The 21,178-nt window shown below is 42.7% G+C and overlaps 1 protein-coding gene across 4 annotated transcripts in view; it reads left to right on the top strand.

Moving 5' to 3' along the window:
* The window catches only part of LOC129703908 (exocyst complex component 6-like), a 190,959-nt gene that overhangs the window by 101,680 nt on the left and 68,101 nt on the right, over positions 1–21,178 (top strand). For all 4 annotated transcript variants that reach the window (XM_055646612.1, XM_055646613.1, XM_055646614.1 and 1 more), the window contains one exon: positions 11,993–12,134. In XM_055646612.1, coding sequence (XP_055502587.1) covers positions 11,993–12,134 — 142 coding nt within the window. The remainder of the gene's footprint in view (positions 1–11,992; positions 12,135–21,178) is intronic.

Raw genomic sequence — 21,178 nt, 5'->3', positions numbered from 1 at the left:
AGGGGGTGGTGAGCCACCATCATTATCAATATAGTTCAATGTATACTTCCAAATGCTCTTTATTAGAATAGTGTAGGGATTTTTTTTTTGTTGCATTAAACTTTGATCTTTCCAATCTTAACAAATAGTTTAACTCTAAACGTATCACATATTATACTCTTCCACCTGGACTTAATTTGTTGATATGTTTGCATCTGAACCTAACCGCTACAGAGCAAAACATATTTAATGTAACATTTTATTTAATTACACAAAGGTGAGACTTCATGGAATTTACTTACCTGATCCCTTTTTGAGGTGTTTGGAAATATTTTTCGACACCAGTGTTCTGAATTAGACTTGGGCCCCTTTGCTGGGATTGTGAAAGGAGAACTGATCAGAAAATGGTTCTTGGGTTCCACTTTGGAGCTCCCTCTGAAATGACCACAATAAGTAATGGGCTGACAGTTTATGGCCTTGCAGGCTCTTTCTGGCATGAGTATGTAATGTGAGATACTTAGAGAAAGTCTTGGTTTGTTTAATTTTTATCTGTAGAGTAGCCACCTGCTTGGAGTATGCGTTTGGGTTTTTCAGTCTATAAAAAGTAAATCTAAATAGATGCAGCAACAAGATTCCTACATATTGAACAGTTGTATTGATTAAATATCTTTTGTAATAAATGGGCCAACATATTTTATGTTGGAACCTGGGGCTAATCTTGTTTCATGGCATACCAGTTTTAAATCAATTGAAGATTGTTTATTCCCATAATAAAATGCATATTACTTTGAAAATCTAGCTTTCTGCTATTGCATACAAATGTTATGTCAGAAATACATGAGAGGAAAATAGTTTTTGGTTTCTACTTTGGAGTTTCTTCTGAAGTGAAATGTGTTATTGGGATTGTCACAAAGCGTTTCAACTTTATATTATGTGCATGTTCTGCTTGCAGTATGTGATCATCGGAGAGATTTTCAAGCTGGGACGCCGTGCAATAGTTTTTGTTTTCTTTTGTCCACATTATTAAACTAATGCTGGTGCCTTTCATGCAGCTTGTAGCATCTTTATAATTAAGATTGACACTGTTTGACTGCTTCTGTGGCCTCCCATTATTCATGTTTTTTTCACCCCTAACAATGTCTTGCTTACTACAGCAAGAATCAACTGCAGTGCCTTTCTCTCAGCTTTAACTTATTTTTTGCATGGGATCATGTGCATCATGTCCATGTTTCTGCAAATCGCTACCTGAATCTGTTCAATCAATTTTCCATTCCAGACAAGCACAAAAATAGCATCATCCAATGTCATGAAAACCATTGTCTGGAGGTCTTTCTTCATACCCTGTCTGGTTCTCGGAGTTCTCCTTAAAGCCTATAATTTTAAGCAAGCCTTTAGCCACCTATCTTAATCTTTTTGCTTTTACTCGCAGCATGGTCGACACAAGGTCCTAGGAGGTCTTTGTAAGTCTCCTTCATGCTCGAGAGTAGTCCCCGCGTACTCAAGGCCTCAGCTAGGTCGCGGCGTATTTTTCAACATGTTGAAAAATCCCCGAGAGTAAAAAAAGGTCGCCATAGGTTTAGACGAAGTAGGTTTAGACAAAGTAGGTCGTAGTAGGTCGGCATGTTATTCGTAGGTAATCGAGGGTAGTCGAAGGTAATCAAAGGTAGTTATTGCTAGTCTTCATCGTCGAAGGAGGTCTTCAACATGACACTTTTTCAAACTCTCCTAAACTCTTCTAAACTCGCCAATTAGGTCGCCGCAGTGGGACAGCCCCTTTACCGTACACTGTGCTAGCTGTCTTAATTACAGCGCCAACCTTCCTGTTCATCAGTCTGTAGAAGGGTCTCGACCCGAAATGTCAACCATTCCTTCGCTCCATAGATGATGCCTTACCCACTGAGTTTCTCCAGCATTTTTGTCTACCTTCCTGTTCATCGCGGTCACCTTGGCTTTGCACCGTGTGAATTTCAGACAGCGCTCCTCCCGCTTGCCCTGGCCCCCGCCTTTGGTGTGTGTGTGTGTGTGTGTGTGTGTGTGTGTGTGTGTGTGTGTGTGTGTGTGTGTGTGTGTGTGTGTGTGTGTGTGTGTGTGTGTGTGTGTGTGTGTGTGTGTGTGTGTGTGTGTGTGTGTGTGTGTGTGTGTGTGTGTGTGTGTGTGTGGTGTGTGTGTGTGTGTGTGTGTGTGTGTGTGTGTGTGTGTGTGTGTGTGTGTGTGTGTGTGTGTTCCACTCTGACAGTCGCCATTCCAGTTCCCGCTTTTCCAGGCGACTGCTGCCAACTTGACAGTCCGCTGAAAATCGCCTAAGTGGGACACACCCATAAGTGTGCGGGGATCGTTGGTCAGCGTGGACTCGGTGTGCTGAAGGGCCTGTTTCAGCGCTGTATCTCTAAACTGAACTAAATAAAGGTTGCATGGTAAGATTAATTATCTACCTGATGTGGCACAGTTTCCAGGAGCCCGCATTTATGTCTGGGATTAAAAGCAACATGAATGGAATAGACGGTTTTTGCTTTAGCAGGATGGCATGCCTGCCGTGATCGCATCTGGATGTGAAAACAGTGAGACGGTGTTTCTTTTCTCTTCCTTTTTGTGCTTTACGATATCATCGATACGTTCTTTGCCTTTAAAAACTCATGGAATTCCATGTGGAATCTCTTTGCTGCTGAATGTGCTGAGACAATATTGGACTTAAAACATTAGTCCTTCAATGAATCTCACCACCAACTTCCTGCCAATGTGATCTGGCTGAGATTGTATATCCTAATATATTGATCTGATTAGTCTGAATCTTACTGCAATGTTGAACAGTGAGCCAAAGTAAAAGCTTTTAATCTCTAGTACCATTTGTAGAATGGAGCTCTTGAGAAAGTATATTTTGTGAGTTCAGAGCGCATTCTATTTCCTAATGAATGGAACCTCGCTTAGCATTCTGTAGCGAGTATATGTAAATTAATTAACCTTTGCTTCAAGTATTTAAATATTATAAATAATATAGTTGAAGCTGCAAAATAGCACAATTGAATATTATGCATTTTCTCAGCTTCTTTGGTTGCTGTTGCTTTTGAGACAGAGTGTGGAATGTGAGGAGGACCTCTTAGTTTAGCTGGGGAATGAGATTGAGCTTCAATGATGGTGGAATGACTAAAAAGGACAGGCAGCATCTGTGGAGAACGTGGATAGTTGATGTTTCGAGACCCTTCTACCTTGGGAGAATGTCTGATGTTTTCAAAGGTTTCAAAGGTCTTTATTGTCACATGTACCAATACAGTGATACACGATGATTCAAAAATTGGCTATGTGGTTTACGGGGAGGAAGAAGACTGAATATCAAGAAGGTGTAGATGGTGTGCTCATTTGGGCAAATGTAGTGAATGAAATTTAATCCAGAAAGATTTTACATCGAGAAAATGTATCAAGGACAAGGAATATATACATTAAATGGTGGGATATTGAGAAGCGTGAAAGAACATGTGGCTCTTGGGGTGTATGTCCACAGATATGTGAAGATATAGGAGAAGGAAAATTAGTAAAAAGGAATACATATCAGTTCAGGCATAGTATGTCAGAACTCATTTACAATGCTTGTAAGACTATTGGGTATTGTGCAGAGTCCTGGAAACACATTACAAGAAAGATGTGACTCGGGTGGAAAGGGTGCAGGGGAGATTTGCATTGTTGATGGGACACAACTTTAAAACAATAATTGTGAGGAATGAGTAGCTGAGGGAACAATTTATTGATTTGTTCAAAATTAAGGCTTAGAATAAACAAATGGGAAGGAAATATTTCTCTCAGCACAGATGTCAAAAACAAGCGTGGAGACTCCATGTTGTGTAATCAGGCCAAAAGTTTGTTTTTTGTGACTCTTCCTTTTGTTCTCTTTGGACACCAGTTTTTTCCTTTTTGCTAAATTGTGCAGCACATGCAATGGGGTCTCCATGTCTGTTTGACGTACTACATTGCACCCGTGGTTGATGTTGACAACGTCTCATTTTCAGGAATCCAACAACATTCTCCACATCTATACTCGTACCTTCATCGCTATAATTTAATGGCCTGGGATGTTTGGGGCATGAACAAAAGTATATGGGAGTTCCCTTGAGGCAATATAGAAGACTGAACTCTAAGAATGAATGTGATGTAGGGGTTGCATTTACAGTGGCTTGCAAAAGTTTTCATACCCCTGGAACTTTTCCACATTTTATCACGTTACAACCACAAACGTAAATGTATTTTATTGGGATTTTATGTGATAGACCAACACAAAGTGGCGCATAATTGTGAAGTGGAAGGAAAATGATACATGGTTTTCACATTTTTTTACAAATAAAAAACTGAAAAGTGTGGCGTGCAAAAGTATTCAGCCCCCTTTACTCTGATACCCCTAAATAAAATCCAGTGCAACCAATTGCCTTCAGAAGTCACCTAATTAGTAAATAGAGTCCACTTGTGTGTAATCTAATCTCAGTATAAATACAGCTGTTCTGTGAAGGCCTCAGAGGTTTGTTGGAGAAGGAAACAAGGGGTTCCAGAACAAGGGGTCATAGTTTAAGGATAAGGGGGAAATCTTTTGGGACCGAGATGAGGAAAACTTTTTTCACACAGAGAGTGGCGAATCTCTGGAATTCTCTGCCGCAGAAGGTAGTTGAGGCCAGTTCATTGGCTATATTTAAGAGGGAGTTAGATGTGGCCCTTGTGGCTAAAGGGATCAGGGGGTATGGAGAGAAGGCAGGAACAGGATACTGAGTTGGATGATCAGCCATGATCATATTGAATGGCGGTGTAGGCTCGAAGGGCCGAATGGCCTACTCCTGCTTTTCTATGTTTCTATTAGTGAACAAACAGCATCATGAAGTCCAAGGAACACACCAGACAGGTCAGGGATAAAGTTGTGGAGAAGTTTAAAGCAGGGTTAGGTTATAAAAAAATATCCCAAGCTTTGAATATCTCATGGAGCACTGTTCAATCCATCATCCGAAAATGTAAAGAGTATGGCACAACTGCAAACCTACCAAGACATGGCCGTCCACCTAAACTGACAGGCCGGGCAAGGAGAGCATTGATCAGAGAAGCAGCCAAGAGGCCCATGGTAACTCTGGAGGAGCTGCAGAGATCCACAGCTCAGGTGGGAGAATCTGTCCACAGGACAACTATTAGTTGTGCACTCCACAAATCGGTCCTTTATGGAAGAGTGGCAAGAAGAAAGCCATTGTTGAAAAAAAGCCCTAAGTAGTCCCGTTTGCAGTTTGCCACAAGCCATGTGGGGGACGCAGCAAACATGTGGAGGAAGGTGCTCTGGTCAGATGAGACCAAAATTGAAGTTTTTGGTCTAAATGCAAAACGCTATGTGTGGCGGAAAACTAACACTGCACATCACCCTGAACACACCATCCCTACTGTGAAACATGGTGGTGGCAGCATCATGCTGTGGGGATGCTTTTCTTCAGCAGGGACAGGGAAGCTGGTCGGAGTTGATGGGAAGATGGATGGAGCCAATACAGGGCAATCTTGGAAGAAAACCTGTTAGAGTCTGCAAAAGACTTGAGACTGGGGCTGAGGTTCACCTTCCAGCAGGACAACGACCCTAAACATACAGCCAGAGCTACAATGGAATGGTTTAGATCAAAGCATATTCATGTGTTAGAATGGCCCAGTCAAAGTCCAGACCTAAATCCAATTGAGAATCTCTGGCAAGACTTGAAAATTGCTGTTCACAGACGCTCTCCATCCAATCTGACTGAGCTTGAGCTATTTTGCAAAAAAGAATGGGCAAAAATGTCAGTCTCTAGATGTGCAAAGCTGGTAGAGACATACCCCAAAAGACTTGCAGCTGTAATTGCAGCGAAAGGTGGTTCTACAAATTATTGACTGAGGGGGGCTGAATACTTTTACACGCCACACTTTTCAGTTTTTTATTGGTAAAAAAATTTGAAAACCATGTATCATTTTCCTTCCACTTCACAACTATGCACCATTTTGTGTTGGTCTATCACATAAAATCCCAATAAAATACATTTTACGTTTGTAGTTGTAATGTGACAAAATGTGGAAAAGTTCAAGGGGTATGAAAACTTTTGCAAGCCACTGTACATTGCATCCACCAATTGAACAGAGGGCACATGCTCGGCTGCAGATCGTTCCCTACAACCTCAGTTATTACAGTCTTAGGAAGCCAGAGCCTGCAAACATACTGTTCATTCCAAAGGTCCTGTTGCAAGCTGGTATTTCTGAAGACAATGTACACAAGGCCTTTGCAGACAGACGTTTTTGTGCGTTCTTCCGGGAGTCCCAACACTTCCCGAAGCCTCCAGTGTAATCACTGAGGCACATATCTGCAAACAAAGTACTCCCTGATAGTTTGAAGACACATTGTGGACTTTGGAAGTATTTGTGAAGTATTCAGACAGTTTGAAGCTGCCTCGTGAGATGCCGTGAGTTTAAATTGAGGACCCCAAGAACACCACTTAGTTCATTTAGTTTGCCCTATGACTGTTTTCTGGACGAACTACAGTTCATGTTGAAAGAGGCTGAACTGTATATTCCACTATGATTGATCTCATTAGGTGCGCATTTAACTGCAGGAAAATGTAAGATGCACTAACATGGTGCACTAGCATGCCTGGAGGTACCTGGTCCAGAAATTACGGCTAATGCATTTGGAGCAAAGCTAATTTTTGAATCCCGTAGTATTGCTTCCAAAAGAAAAGCTGAACCAACTTTCTAGGCTTTCTTATTGACACTTGGTAGGATTAATTGCCTACCTTCCAAAATAGTGTTGAGTTCTTTGTCTGTCACCCAACAGCATCTTCAACTTGTGTCCCATACCATAACTTGCATTGTCCACTGTACAGTTTTGCCGTGACAAGTTGTGAAGAACAAGATCTTATTCTTTGAAATAAAATATTTTGTTGCTTCCAATGTGCAGTACAATTTTCCCAAATGATAATCATAACAGTGATATTACAATAATTTCAAATAATTCTACATTTTATAAATTGAATGTTGGAATTTTGGTTGACAACCTATTAATCTGCTTATGCAGTTATTACATTACATAGACAGAAAAATAGGACATGGAGCTGATTTGATGGAGCAGTATGTTATACTGAAATGCAGTACTTATTCCATTAAATTAAAATGACATTTCCATTAGGTATCTCAAACCTATTACTCTGTAATTAAATGAAATGCGGCCATTGATTTTTTTTTTCAGCTTCCTTTTCTCGTTCATATTGTTATTGCTTGGGGAGCAGAACTGTTCATCTTCCAATGTGATTAACATGAGGGTTTGAGAACTCCAGGGCATGCTCGTTTCGAATTGTATCTTGTACTTTTGTTTATCAATTTACGTCAAAATGTTTTGTGTTGCCTCTGATATAAAATGACCTCAGCCTAAAAGGAAGTGACATCCCTGATGGAGTCTAGTATTGAAGTGAAATGCATTAAAAGGCACTTAGATTAACTTTTGTGATTTCCTTCACATTAATTGCGTATATAGAGGCTTGTGATTCCAATGTGCATCAAAAAGATTGGCATAAGGGTTTTAAATTGTAACATGACAGATGTGATTAACCAGGTCTGAGAATAAGAGTGAAACGCTTTTAAAAGCTATGACACAATTGGAACCACTTCTCAATAAGGTGGAGTGATGCCTTAAGAAACTAAGGGGGAAATCTTTACAAGGAAGCAATTATAACTATGCAGCTTCATGGCCTTTCATAATCGCATACATATGTTAACTTTTATAACTATGCACTCGTTGCATTTTATAGATTTTCAGCTGTTGTGTGTTGTATGCTTTCACTGCATTTTGATGGCAAAATAAAAATTACAAATGTATTATTTCTCACAAGTCTAGTATCTTGAACTGGGGGGATATGGTATCAGGATAGGGAATCAATTTGTCCTCGAACCTGCCTAAAGTTTCAAAACTGTAGCCTTTCAAATTACGTTATTGTACATTTTAATTTTAATTTTTGAGCAAAATAATATGTACCCTTCTCCACCCACTCAGTAGACCATTGCTGTGCTTTCATGTCTCAAGATTTAGGAGAGAAAAAATGCTTGCTGTTGCCCTGTTTCTGTCCGCTGATTTTTTTGGGGGGTGTTTTATTAATAAAATGGCGTGGGGGAGGGAAATTATTTGCAGTGTGCAAACAACTAATAAAACACTTGGTGTGATATAATTGTTACTCTTGATGCATTAAAATTAATGCAGTAGCTCACTTTTGGCATTGAAACAAAGTAGAAATTTACTTTCCTCTCCATTGCTCCGTATATTCAACCAACTGATTGCTGTAAAATCGTAACAAGCATGGTTTGCTACTGTGAGAAATCCAAGTCTTTTCTGCCTAAATTAGCAAGTTAATTGTTAACTTTGCCACAATGGTTATGCAATTACATAGATGGTGTGTTTCATCTAGAGGGAGTATTTGTGAGGTTTTGAACTATAGAATTATGCATGTTCTAGGGGGTTTGTTCTAAAAAATACATTGATCATGACTACATGTATTTAATTTTAATAAAACAGCATATTGTCTGCATCAGAGCTGGAAGAATTGATAGAAACAAATCCAAAGCTAATTCAGAATAAATATTTTCATTTTTACAAAGTAATTTTAACATCAGGTAATGTTTCTGATTATTTGAGAAGATCATTAGCACTAATTGTTAGTGACGTGAACTACTACTCTTTTTCTCTGTTATTTACACACAACATTGTAGAAGTAGTTATGTTGCCGATTGTAGCAGATTGAACTATAAACCTGGTGTAAAAATCTATTTCATTTGGGGCCAAGAAGAATTCATTCCAGCTCTGCTTTATTTATCCGTGTGGCATTCTGCCTTGTCTCTCCACTTCCCATATTAAGTGGATAGTGTAGTGGTATGACAATGTATTGCATGTTTATAATGACCCCAACGTTATTGTTCATCAATAGTTTATACAGCTGTTACATTAGATATTTTAGAAAATATGCATATGCTCATTGTGGCATTGAGGAAAAGTTCAAAGCTAATTTCATAGTTTAGGAATGTGTGTGCTTTATTTTGTAATTATTAATTCCTCACAAATCTATTACCACAAATATGTTCTAGCAATAGTTGTGAAACTGGTAACAATGTGCAATAGAAAATTAACTTTGATTATAGAATTATTATATTCTATAATTTAGTGGAAATCGTATCTTATTTGTGTGCTTAATAGTAAATGTTAAAGTGCATTCTAAAATTGATAGTACCTGCTTAAATGTATACAGTAAAGTTTTGGTCATATAACATCTTAACACATCAGACGTTCTCAGTCTATGGGGAAAGTAGCATTGCCTTAAGTTGCTATACTTCATGCATATGCATTCAGCCTTGCATTTGCATCTATGTGCATACAGAAACAGTGTGCATTATCACTGCTGCTAACAGTCAAATCATGAACTATCCATGATTTTTACCTTTCCAAACGGGACATAAATCACAATTCAATAATCCACCGAGAACAGGATCCCACCGCTAACTACACCTGCCCATCTCCACCCCTTTCTGCTGTACCACAGAGACCATTCCCTCCACAACTCCCTGGTCAACTCATCCATTCCTAAACAAACCACCCAGGTACTTTCCCCTGTAACCACAGAAGATGCAACTCCTGTCCCTATACCTCCTCCCTCAATGCCATCCAAAGACCTTTGAGGTGAGGAAGAGGTTCAACCTCATCTACTGTATCTGCTCTTCCAGGTGGGGATTCCTATATATCGGTGAGCCCAAGCATAGGCTCGGCAATCGTTTCGCTGAACACCTTTGCTCAGTCCGCATGGGCCTATGCGAACTGCCAGTTGCTAAACACTTTTAACTCACTCTCCCATTCCCACACTGACCTTTCTGTCCTGAGCCACTTCCACTGTCAGGGTGAGGCAGTTATCATGGGTGACTTTAATCTACATATAGATTGGGCCAACCAAATTGGTAGCAGCGCTGAGGAGGGGGATTTCCTGGAATGTATACGGGATGATTTTAAACCAATATGTAGAAGAACTGACTAGACAGGCCATCCTAGACTGGGTATTGTGTAATGAGGAAGGATTAGTTAGCAGTGACAGGATCAGTCAAAGTCAGCATGGATTTATGAAGGTGAAATCATGCTTGACTAATTTTTTGAACTTTTTGAGGAAGTAGCAAGTAGAATGGATAAGGGAGGGCCAGTGGATGTGTATCTGCCTTTGACAAGGTCCCACACAAGAGATTAGTGTGCAAAATTAGAGCACATAGTATTGGAGGTAGAGTATTGACATTGGTAGAGAACTGGTTGGCAGCCAGGAAGCAAAGAGGAGGAATTAACGGGTCCTTTTCAGAATGGCAGGCAGTGACTAGTGGGGTGCAGCTAGGCTTGGTGCTGGGACCCCAGTTGTTTACAATATATATTAACGATTTAGACAAGGGAATTAAATGTGACATTGTCCAGGTTTGAGGTTGACACAAAGCTGGGTGGCAGTGTGAGCTGCGATGAGGATGCTATGAGGCTGCAGGTTGACTTGGATAGGTTGGGTGAGTGGGCAGATGCAGTATAATGTGGATAAATGGGAGGTTATCGACTTTGGTGGCAAGAACAGGAATTCAGATGGTGTCAGGTGATTGGTGCCAGATTAGGAAAAGGGGAGGTGCAACAACACCTGGGTGTGCTTGTATATCAGTCACTGAAAGTAAGCATGCAGTTACAACAGGCAGTGAAGAAAGCTAATTGGTCTTCATTGCGAGCGGATTTGAGTTTAGGAGCAAGAGGTCCTACTGCAATTGTACAGGGGCCTGGTGAGACCGCACCTGGAGTATTGTGTGCAATTTTTGTCTTCTAATTTGGGGAAGGACATTATTGCTCTTGAGGGAGTGCAGCGTAGTTTCACCAGGTTAATTCCCGGGATGGCGGGTCTGATATATGATGAAACAATGGGTCGACTGGACGTGTATTCACTGGAATTTAGAAGGATTAGAGGGGATAGTGTAGAAACATAAAAAATTCTAAAAGGATTGGACAGGCTAGATGCAGGAAAAATGTTCCCGATGTTAGGGGAGTCCAGAACAAGGCGTCACAGTTCAAGAATAAGGGGTATGCCATTTAGGACTGAGATGAGGAAAAACGTTTTCACCCAGAGAGTTGTGAATCTGGAATTCTCTGCCACAGAAGGCAGTGGTGGCCAATTCAATGGATGTATTCAAGAGCGAGTTAGATTTAGCTCTAAGGGCTAAAGTAATTAAGGGATATGGGGGGGGAAAGCAGGAACGGTTACTGATTTAAGATGATCCTCCATGATCATATTGAATGGTGGTGCAGGCTCAAAGGGCCGAATGGCCTACTCCTGCACGTATTTTTCTCTGTTTCCGAATGCTAATAGGAGGTACAGCACCTCATATTTTGCTTAGGCAGTTGACAACCCAGCGGTATGAATATTGATTTCTCTAACTTCAAGTAACCCTTGCTTTTCCACTCTCTGTCCTTCCCCCACCCTAGTGCTAGTTTCACTGTCCATCTGATTAATTTTACCGATGTATGCCTCGTTGTCACCTTCCCCTCAGCCAACAATGAACCGTTCTACATTTCCTTGAACATTCTCTGCTTTGATCTGCCCTTTTCACCACTTAAATTCACTTTTTGTCCTTCCATATCTTCAGTTTCCCTTTCCTCTAACTGTCTGAAGAAGGTTTTTGACATGGAAAAGTCACCCATGTCTTCTCTCCAGAGATGCTGCCTGTCCCGCTGAGTTACTCCAGCTTTTTGTATCTATCTCCAATTCATTTGTTATTTTGCCAACCCAGCTTATAGATTTAAAGTTTTTGGCCACCACTGGCAATTATCCCCAGCAATGAATTTTTTTTTCAAAATGTAAGTCAATGTTATGTCGGATCTATAACAAAAGCCAATGAGGATATCATGTAAATTAAAGGTATCTGAGCTTGAAGACCCTAAGCATTGTTTATGCAACTGTACTTTGCCTCGTGTTGATTTTGAACAATGTCTTGCTTTTTCCAGGGAAAGGTAGCCCAAACAGCATGCATGTCGGCCTGTAAACACCTATCCACCTCTATGATGCAAATGCTTCTGGATACTGATGTGAAGCAGATAAGCATGGGAGCCATTCAGCAATTCAACCTCGATGTTATTCAATGTGAATGTAAGTAGAACTCCTGGCGTACTTTAAATGAACAAGTAATCTTCACTTTGAAAATCCTATCAAAATTAATTCATGCCAATAATACGAGTACAGGTGTACAACCTTTTATCCGAACGCTTTGGGACCAGACACTTCTCGGATTTTGGAATTTTTCGAATTTCCGAATGGAAGATTTCTAGCATAGATTAGGTAGGTAGCGCGGGTGGCTTGAAAAGTCTGGAGCGGTTGCCTCCTCCCCGGAGACCGGGGAATCATTGTAAATCATTCCTTAAATGTTAGTCAGTTAGTTTGGAGGGATTTTATGTGGTGGGGGGGGGGTGAAGGGGGAAACTTTAATTCTTAGTCCCCTACCTGGTCGGAGAGGTGGGGTGCGGGCAATGCCTTACCGGGTCGCCGTGCAGTAAGCTCCGGAGCGCTGTGGCCGCCGACTCCCAACATCGCTGGGGCTGCGGGCGTCCGGCCGCGGGCGGCGCCGGTTGGAGCTCCGACCCCGGTGAACTCTACCCCTGGCTGCGCGGCGCTCCAAATCCAGCGTCGCCCGCGGCCGGACGCCCGCAGCCCCAGCTCCGCGATGTTGGGAGTCGATCGCAGCGCAGCGCTGGGATACCAGCGGGGAGCGGTCAATGCCTTACCGGGTCGCCGTGCGGTAAGCTCCGGAGCGCTGTGGCCGCCGACACACAACATCGCGGAGCTGGGGCTGCGGGCATCCGGCCGCAGGCCACGCTGGATTTGCAGTGCCGCGCAGCCAGGGGTAGAGTTGCCGGGGCCGGGGTCGGAGCTACAACCGGCGCCGCCCGCGGCCGGACGCCCGCAACCCCCAGCTCCGCGATGTTGGGAGTCGGCGGCCACAGCGCTCCGGAGCTTATTGCTCGGCGACCCGGTAAGGCATTGCCCGCTCCCCGCCTCTCCGACCAGGTAGGGGACTAAGAATTAAAGTGTCCCCCTTCACCCCCCCCTCCCCCCACCACATTAAATCCCTCCAAACTAACTGACTAACATTTAAGCAATGATTTACAATGATTCCCCGGTCTCTGGGGAGGAGGCAGCCGCTTTTCGGTTTCCGGAACTCTGGATAAAAGGTTGAGCACCTGTATATGTGTTAACGTTTACTGCATAGACTCACCAATGACTGAGCATTTGCCATGCTGCAGCATTATTAACCTAAAGTAATGTAATATAGTTTATTCATTTGTTGCAAAACTAAACATTGCTGTAAATGCAGACTACAGTTAGTTTCCTGTATTGGAAAGATTTTCGATTTTGAATAAATAGGACGAGGTTGACGATCGTAATGGAGGGGGGGAAATTAAAAATAATTGTGTGCCCATTCCTGTCTATTTATTCTTGTTTCTCTGCTTTTGAAGACCCTTGTTGATCAATATGTATACCAGAGTTTATCCTTTATTCTGTTTGTATATGAAGTTTTTTATCACACGCTGTAAGCTTCTCCTTGCTCTGTGGATACTGTTCATTTTGCCAGTGTATTTTTGTACTACCAAGTACATATATATTAGTAGCAATTAGCGCAAAGGTTTAAGTTCCAGAAGTAAGTGCTCAGAATGAGGTGTTTTGAATTTGGAATAATTTATTAGTGCCTGCATCCTTGATGACAATGTTGGGATTTGACCCTTTGAATAAGCGCCAGTTCGAAGTCCTAATGTAGCTCGACAGCGAGTTCCGTTATCCAGCATCTCGCCACAACTTTAATGTGTTTATTTGAAACGGAATCACACACAGCATTGAATTTGCCTTCCTTACCTCCGATTTGTCTTGCAAATTAACTTTTTGGGAGTCCTACACCAGCACTCCCAAGTCCTTTTGCACCTCCGATTTCTGGATTCTCTCCATTTATAGAATAATCTGCGCCCTTATTCTTATTACCAAAATGCATGACTATCCACTTTGCTGCACTGAATTTAATCTGCCACTTCTTTGCCCTCTCTCCTAACCGGTACAAGTCCTTCTGCAGAGTCCTTTGTTCCTCTACACAGCCTGCCTCTCCACCTATCTTAGCATCTTCTGCAAACTTGGCCTTATCCCCTTATCCAAATCATTAATATACAACGTGAAGAGAAGTAGCCCCAGCACGACCCTTCCTGAACTCCACTGGTCACTGGCAGCCAACCTGAGAAAGCGCCTTTTATTACAATTCTTTGCTTTCTGCCATCCAGCCAATTCGCTATCCGTGCTAGTATCTTCCCTTTAATATCATGGGCTCTCATCTTCCCTAGCAACCTGATGTGCAGCACCTTATCGAAGGCCTTCTAAAAATCGGGTTGTAAAACCGCCAGGTTTGTAAGTGAAATATGAGGTGCTTAGAAACATATGTGCTCTACTTCCAATTTGCATGTGGCCTCACTCTGACCATGGAGGAGGCCCAAGATGGAAAGGTCTGAATCAAAGACCCTATAGCGAGCAAGATAGATCACTCAATGAAAAAGACGTAGTACGGTCATGGGCAGATTCATGGGTAATTTTCGGCCCCATTTCCGTAACCGGCTTCTGTCTCCGCGCCAAAGATCCCATATTGAAGCAAAGATACTAGTGCGGAGACGGAAGCCAGTAATGGAACCAATCTCGTAAAAATAAAATTTCTTTGGTAAAAATCTTCTCCTCATTTTCAGAATTATAATTTATTAACACAAACTGTTCCCCCGCAACGTTGATTACACTGCGGGTCGGGTTACTGAAATGGATGAAAAAAATGCCCACGTTCTGCTCCGTTTAGTACTACACGTCAGCCCATTGCATTTAGCAAGAGTGGTCCATCTTGCTCCGTATAGGATCTTTGGTCTGAATGGGAATGGGAGTTAAAATGTTAGGCAACCGGGAGTTCACATAGACCAAGGTCGACTGAGTGTCTGTTCAGCGAAACGATCAGCAAGTCTACTCTTGGTCTCGCTGAACGTTCATTTCTCTAATTTCAAGCTTGAACGTTGAATTCTCTAATTTTAAGTAACTCCTGGATTCCTTCCCTCCCCCCCATCTCCGCCCTAAAAGTCCTACTAGTTCCACTGTTCTCATCCTCATATCCCTGTCGTTAACATATCTTCACCAGCCAACAATAGCCCATAATGGACTCCACCCTTTCTGAGGTCATTTGTTACCAGCCCTGTTTTGTTCTGGCCTTCTCTATCTTTCAATATGAAGAAGGGTTCCAACCCTTCATGTCACCGATTTCTTTTCACCAGTGATGCTGTCTGACCCGCTGAGTTACTGTAGCATTTTGTGTCTATCTTTGGTTTAAACCAGCATTTTCAGTTTCTTCATACACATGTGCAGTTCCTACCCACACAAACCAGTGATTCTTTGCAGTGAATTGTGGTCAACGGTGAGGATGTCCTATTCCAAGCTCAGTCATGCTGATCAAAGTTTAAAAGGTTTCTCGTTGGTCATCAGAATCCCCTTGCGCTGCTGATCAGTGAAAACATATAAAACTTGATATCCAGGTGCTCAAAGGTTTCAAAGGTCTTTTATTGACACATGCACCAATTAAGGTACAGTGATATGCGAAATACTATACAGCCATACGGGAGATAAAAAGCAACAAGACACACAACTACATAAAAGTTAACATAAACATCCACCACAGCGAATTCCCCACATTCCTCACTGTGATGGAAGGCAAAAAAGGGCATAACACGAAGGAAGTGTCCACGTTATTATTCTCATCTAGTCCATTCTGCTGACCAAGGAATCATTGTGTTCACCTGTTGGAGCCACTGAGTCATCATTCATTGTGATCTTGAACAAGTAAGGTACATCTAACTACCTGTACTATGACTACTTCAGAGCCCTTATCTCCACTCTGGCCCAAGGTCACTGCAGTGATAAAATGATAGTTACTTCTGGGCCTTTCTACTTCCATGGCTCAATGACTACTGACAGATGGCACTAACATCTGTGGTGAGATTGATTATGGTGCAGATCAACTCCTACCTTAGTACTGACCTTAACCCACCACAATTGCTTTTCCCAGCAATCATCAGGCCATTGAACACTACACAACACTAACGCCCGCAACCATGATCTCTGAATTTTGTCTGTGGTTGCATTTGATATTTAGTCTGCACTATTATGTTTACCAAGCATTACAGTTGTATTACTTTATTGCATTTTTTGATTATTATATATTATCTGTGTTATTGTGTTTACAGGCCTGTTAGGCAAGCAAGAATTTCATAGTTCTGTTGTCAGTGCATCTGTGGACTCTGTGGTCAGACTTTTGAATGTCATGTTATCCTCCTCCTGCACATGGTCTCTGCGTGCTTCTAATATAGAAAAAAATGGAGCTTGGTGCCTTCTCTAATGCCCCTTCTCAATTTTGAGGTGTCACTAGCCTCTAATTCCCATGTGTCGAGCCTTGATGTTGGGCATATTGGACATGGGAATAGACATTAACACTATGGCTTGCCTATCTGGCAAATGGATTTTGAGCATTTTACAACCACCTTATTGTTGATGCATCTCCTCCAGTACTTTGAGATGCTGTTGTAGCTAACTGTGTATCTGAACTATAGACAAGGATTGGAATCACTGCTGCTTGGTACACCATGAGCTCTGTTCCATGATTGATGTCTTGGTCTTCAGGCACGCTCTTTCTGCTGACTGAGGAAAAGTGCATTGGAGGTGGCCAATGAATTTTGTGATTGATGTCTGCCTTTGCTGAAAAGTAGCTTCCAGATTGAGAAAGTGATTCAAATTCTCCCGTTTCTTGTAACCCTTAATTGGCAGTAGTTGGGGCAGTGAGTAGTTGGGGCAGTGTTTGAGGGGGAGGGGAGGGGGGGGGGAGGATACAGATGGTGGAGGAGAGGTCAGCCAGATTTGATAAGGATTCTCCAAAAATGCTTTACATAAAATTATGGTACTTTTAATTTTAAAAATAGCCACATTTGTAACATAGGAAACATGGGGTGAGTGGGCAGATGCATGGCAGATGAAGTTTAATGTGGATAAATGTGAGGTTATCCACTTTGGTATCAAAAACAGGAAGGCAGATTACTATCTAAATGGCGTCAAGTTGGGAAAAGGGGAAATACAACGGGATCTGGGGGTCCTTGGTTATCAGTCTATGAAAGTAAGCATGCAGTTACAGCAGGCAGTGAAGAAAATGAATGACATGTTGGCCTTTATAACAAGAGGAGTCTAATATAGGAGCAAAGAGGTCCTTCTGCAGTTGCACAGGGCCAGTGAGACCACATCTGAAGTATTCTGTGCAGTTTTGGTCCCCTACTTTGAGGAAGGACATTCTTGCTATTGAGGGAGTGAAGCGTAGGTTTACAAGGTTAATTCCCGGGGCGGGACTGTCATATGCTGTGAAAATGGAGCGGCTGGGCTTGTACACTCTGGAGTTTAGAAGGATGAGAGGTGATCTTGTTAAAACGTATAAGATTGTTAAGGGTTTGGACATGCTAGAGGCAGGAAACATGTTCCCGATGTTGGGGGAGTCCAGACCAGGGGCCACAGTTTAAGAATAAGGGGTAAGCCATTTAGAATGGAGACGAGGAAACACTTTTTCTCACAGAGAGTTGTGAGTCTGTGGAATTCTCTGCCTCAGTTGGAGGCAGGTTCTCAAGAGAGAGCTAGATATGGCTCTTAAAGATAGCGGAGTCTGGGGATATGGGGAGAAGGCAGGAACGGGGTACTGATTGGGGATGATCAGCCATCACATTGAATGGTGGTGCTGGCTAGAAGGGCCGAATGGCCTACTCCTGCACCTATTGTCTATTGTCTATTGTCAGACAATCCTATAAAAGCATAAATGAGTTATACTCAATAGTCAACCAAACTTTCTCATTGGTCCTTGATTTGAAAAGACAGCTGCTGGTTTGGTTGTGTGTGTATTTCAGTGCCTGAGCAGCAGTGAGAAATTTCAAAAGGCGTAAGTTGGATTGGTTGAGTGAAGCACCAACATATGAGCTAATTGAGCAGCCAATAAAAAGGCAAAGGGTAGTGGAGCAAATGTGTTGGGGGAGAGGCTGCATGGAGGTGCGGTGCTGTGTGGAGGATTAGTGTGAAGCTTTGGTTCGAGGCTTCATCGAGGAGGTTAAGCAGTGGGTCACGTGAGGTAAAGGTACAGTCTGCTGTTTCTTATGTGTGATTGCTGTGTTTTATTTCTCTTGGGTTTAGTGCAGTGGTGATGGCAGGTAGAATGGTGCAATGTTCCTCCTGCAGGATGTGGGAGGTCAGGGAAACTGCTGGTGTCCCTGATGACGACGTCTGTGGGAACTCTGTGCAGGTGCAGCTCCTTAAAGACCGTGTTAGGAAATTGGAGCTGTGGCTGGATGACCTCAGGATCGTCCAGGAGAATAAGAGCTTCATAGACAGGAGTTATAACGAGGTGGTCACGCCATCTCAACACTAATCTGCCTGAGGCAGTGTTCATCAGATTGAAATCCCTTGGCTGGTTATGCATTTTGAAATATTCTAAAATTCAGAGCCTTTAAAATAATCTGTGTTGATCAGCGAGCCACATTTGGCCCCTATCCTTTTAAACCTTTCATATTCCTGTACCTGTCCAAATCTTTTAAATGTTATAGTTTCTGCTTCAATCACCTCCTCTGGCAACCCATTCCATATACCCACCACCCTCCATGTGTAAAATGTTGCCCCACAGATTTCTATTAAATCTTTCCCCTCTCAGCTTAAACCTATGTCCTCTGGTTCTTGATTCAACTACTATGGTCAAAATACTCAGTACCTCTACCCTATCTATTCCCCTCATTATATTTTACACCTCTATTAGATCACCTCTCATCCTCCTACACTCCAAGGAGTACAGTGCTAGTCAGCGCAACCGCTCCCTGTAACTCAGGCTCTCAAGTCCTGGCAACTGCCTCGTAAATCTCTGCACTTTTTCCAGTTTAATGACATCACTTTTACAGTAGGGTTACCAAATACTCCAACTGTGGCCTCGCCAGTGCCTTTTACAGATGTAACATAGACATCCCACATTCTGTACTTAATACTCTGACCGATGAAGGCAATTGTGCCGAAAGTGTTCTTGACCACCTTATCTACTACTTGTGACACTAGTTTCAAGAAACTATGCACCTGCACTCCTAGATTCCTCTGCTCTACAACACTCCCCAGACGACTTTGGGAACTCCCCCTGCCCATCAGGGATACCCTTGCTCAGCAAGTAAAGCGGCATCTGTGGAGGCAAAAGGTGTGTCAATGTTTTGGGCTGAAATCTTGCCAGAACCAAGAGGAAACAGCAAAGATTGCCAGTACCAACCAATACAAAGGGGAGAGGGAGGGTGGAGAGAGAGGTTGGTATGTGGTGGTGGAGGTCGATGCAGATGAACCAAGTAGGGTGGCGTGGGTGTTATGGAAAGGGATGAACAAATAGAGAAAACAAGGTATACAGGTGTGTGTGTGTGTGTGAGTAGCATAACGGGTTGAGTCACCTGAAAGTACAAAATTCAATTATCACACCCTGGACACAGAGTGCTGGAGTAACTCGGCATGTCAGGAAGCATCTCTGGAGAACGTGGAGAGGTGATGTTTCAGATTCTAATTAATTTATTATACATAATTAAAACATACAAGGAATTCGATTTGCCAACAGCATTACAAAAAAGCAACAGGATACATAACTACATAAATATTAAACATCGACTTAAACAGCCACCACAACGGCTTGTGAGAATCCCCAGGGCACACAGCTTAAGCGGAGACCCACAGCCATCAGTTCAATGTCCTTCACCGCAATGTGACCAGAGTTGTGCCGACCGCTGTCACTACCTCTGTATTCACTGTCCGCCTGAACAGTAAGAAAGCCGTCCACAGTCGCACTAGACTCCGGGATGTCCTCGTGAGCCATGCCCCGCAAACACCGAGATCACTGCACTCACGGCAATCCCTCCGAGTCCTCACCAGTGCAGGCAGCACGTCCATCTTGTTTTTTCGGCGACCTCACATTCCCCACTGTGATGGAAGGCAAATAACACACTTTATTTCCTCCTTTTCTTCTGCGGTCGGGGCAATCAAAACTTCTGCAGTCGGGGCGATCGAAGCTCCCGCAGTCGGCGATCGAAGCTCCCACATCAGGGCGGTCCAAGCTCCTGTGGTTGGAGCTCCTGCAGTCGATCCCTAACAAAGGGACCGCCAGCACCGTGATGTTAAAGCCGCAGTGCAGACGGAGATACGGTGAAAAAGTCACGTCTCCGTCAAGGAAAGAGATAAAAAATGGTTTTCCCCCCCCCCACTCCACCCCCATATAATACAAAAACTAAAGATACTCTGAAAACATACAAGTAAACACAGGCCAAAACAATAAGAGAAGAAAAAGACGAGACAGGATGTTGGCGAGGCTGCCATGTACGTCTCCACCCGGCGCTGTGCAAGGGACTCTTCTTCAGACTCTGTTGGGTTGTAGCTACCCAGGTAGAATATTAGATTTCAAGAGTGTTTAAATTGTCATATGTACTGTAACGGAACAAAAATCCTAAATGCAGCAGCACAACCGGTGTGTAAACACAGATCTCAAAAGATACCATAATAAACAATTGTTTTTAAAGTTCAATAAATTAAAAAAAAACAATAGTGTAAAACTAAATCTCTAGTGCAACCAACATTGTTTGAAGATTAGATGGAGTTCATAGTGTTCAACCAGTTCTGAGAAGGCATATCAGTGTTCTCCTTATCGAAGCGTGCATAGAACGCATTGAGCTCATCCGGGAGTGATGCCTCGCTTTCGCTTGAGCTGCCACTTGGTTTCGCCTTGTAGGAAGCGTGCAAGACTTGTAGCAACTGCTGAATGTCTGTATGAATGTCCAGTTTAGAGCAATAGTCCCTTTTAGCCTTTTTAATAGTCTTACCTGGACGTGGATGAATCTATATTGCCAGACTTGAATGCCCAAAATCTAGTCCACGGCTGATAGTGATCGCCTGGTTCATCCAAGGGTTCTGGTTAGGGAACACTTGGATGGTTTTCGTGGGAACACACTCTTCCACACGTTTCTTATGAAATCGGTAACAACCAAGCTGTATTCATTCAAGTCTGTTGCCGAGTGCTTGAAAATTTCCCAGTTTACTGACTC

This window comes from Leucoraja erinacea, chromosome 15 (assembly GCF_028641065.1).
Source record: "Leucoraja erinacea ecotype New England chromosome 15, Leri_hhj_1, whole genome shotgun sequence".
NCBI lineage: Eukaryota > Metazoa > Chordata > Chondrichthyes > Rajiformes > Rajidae > Leucoraja > Leucoraja erinaceus.
Note: the sequence above shows the minus strand (reverse complement) of the source record. Positions and strands in the feature narration are given on the sequence as shown.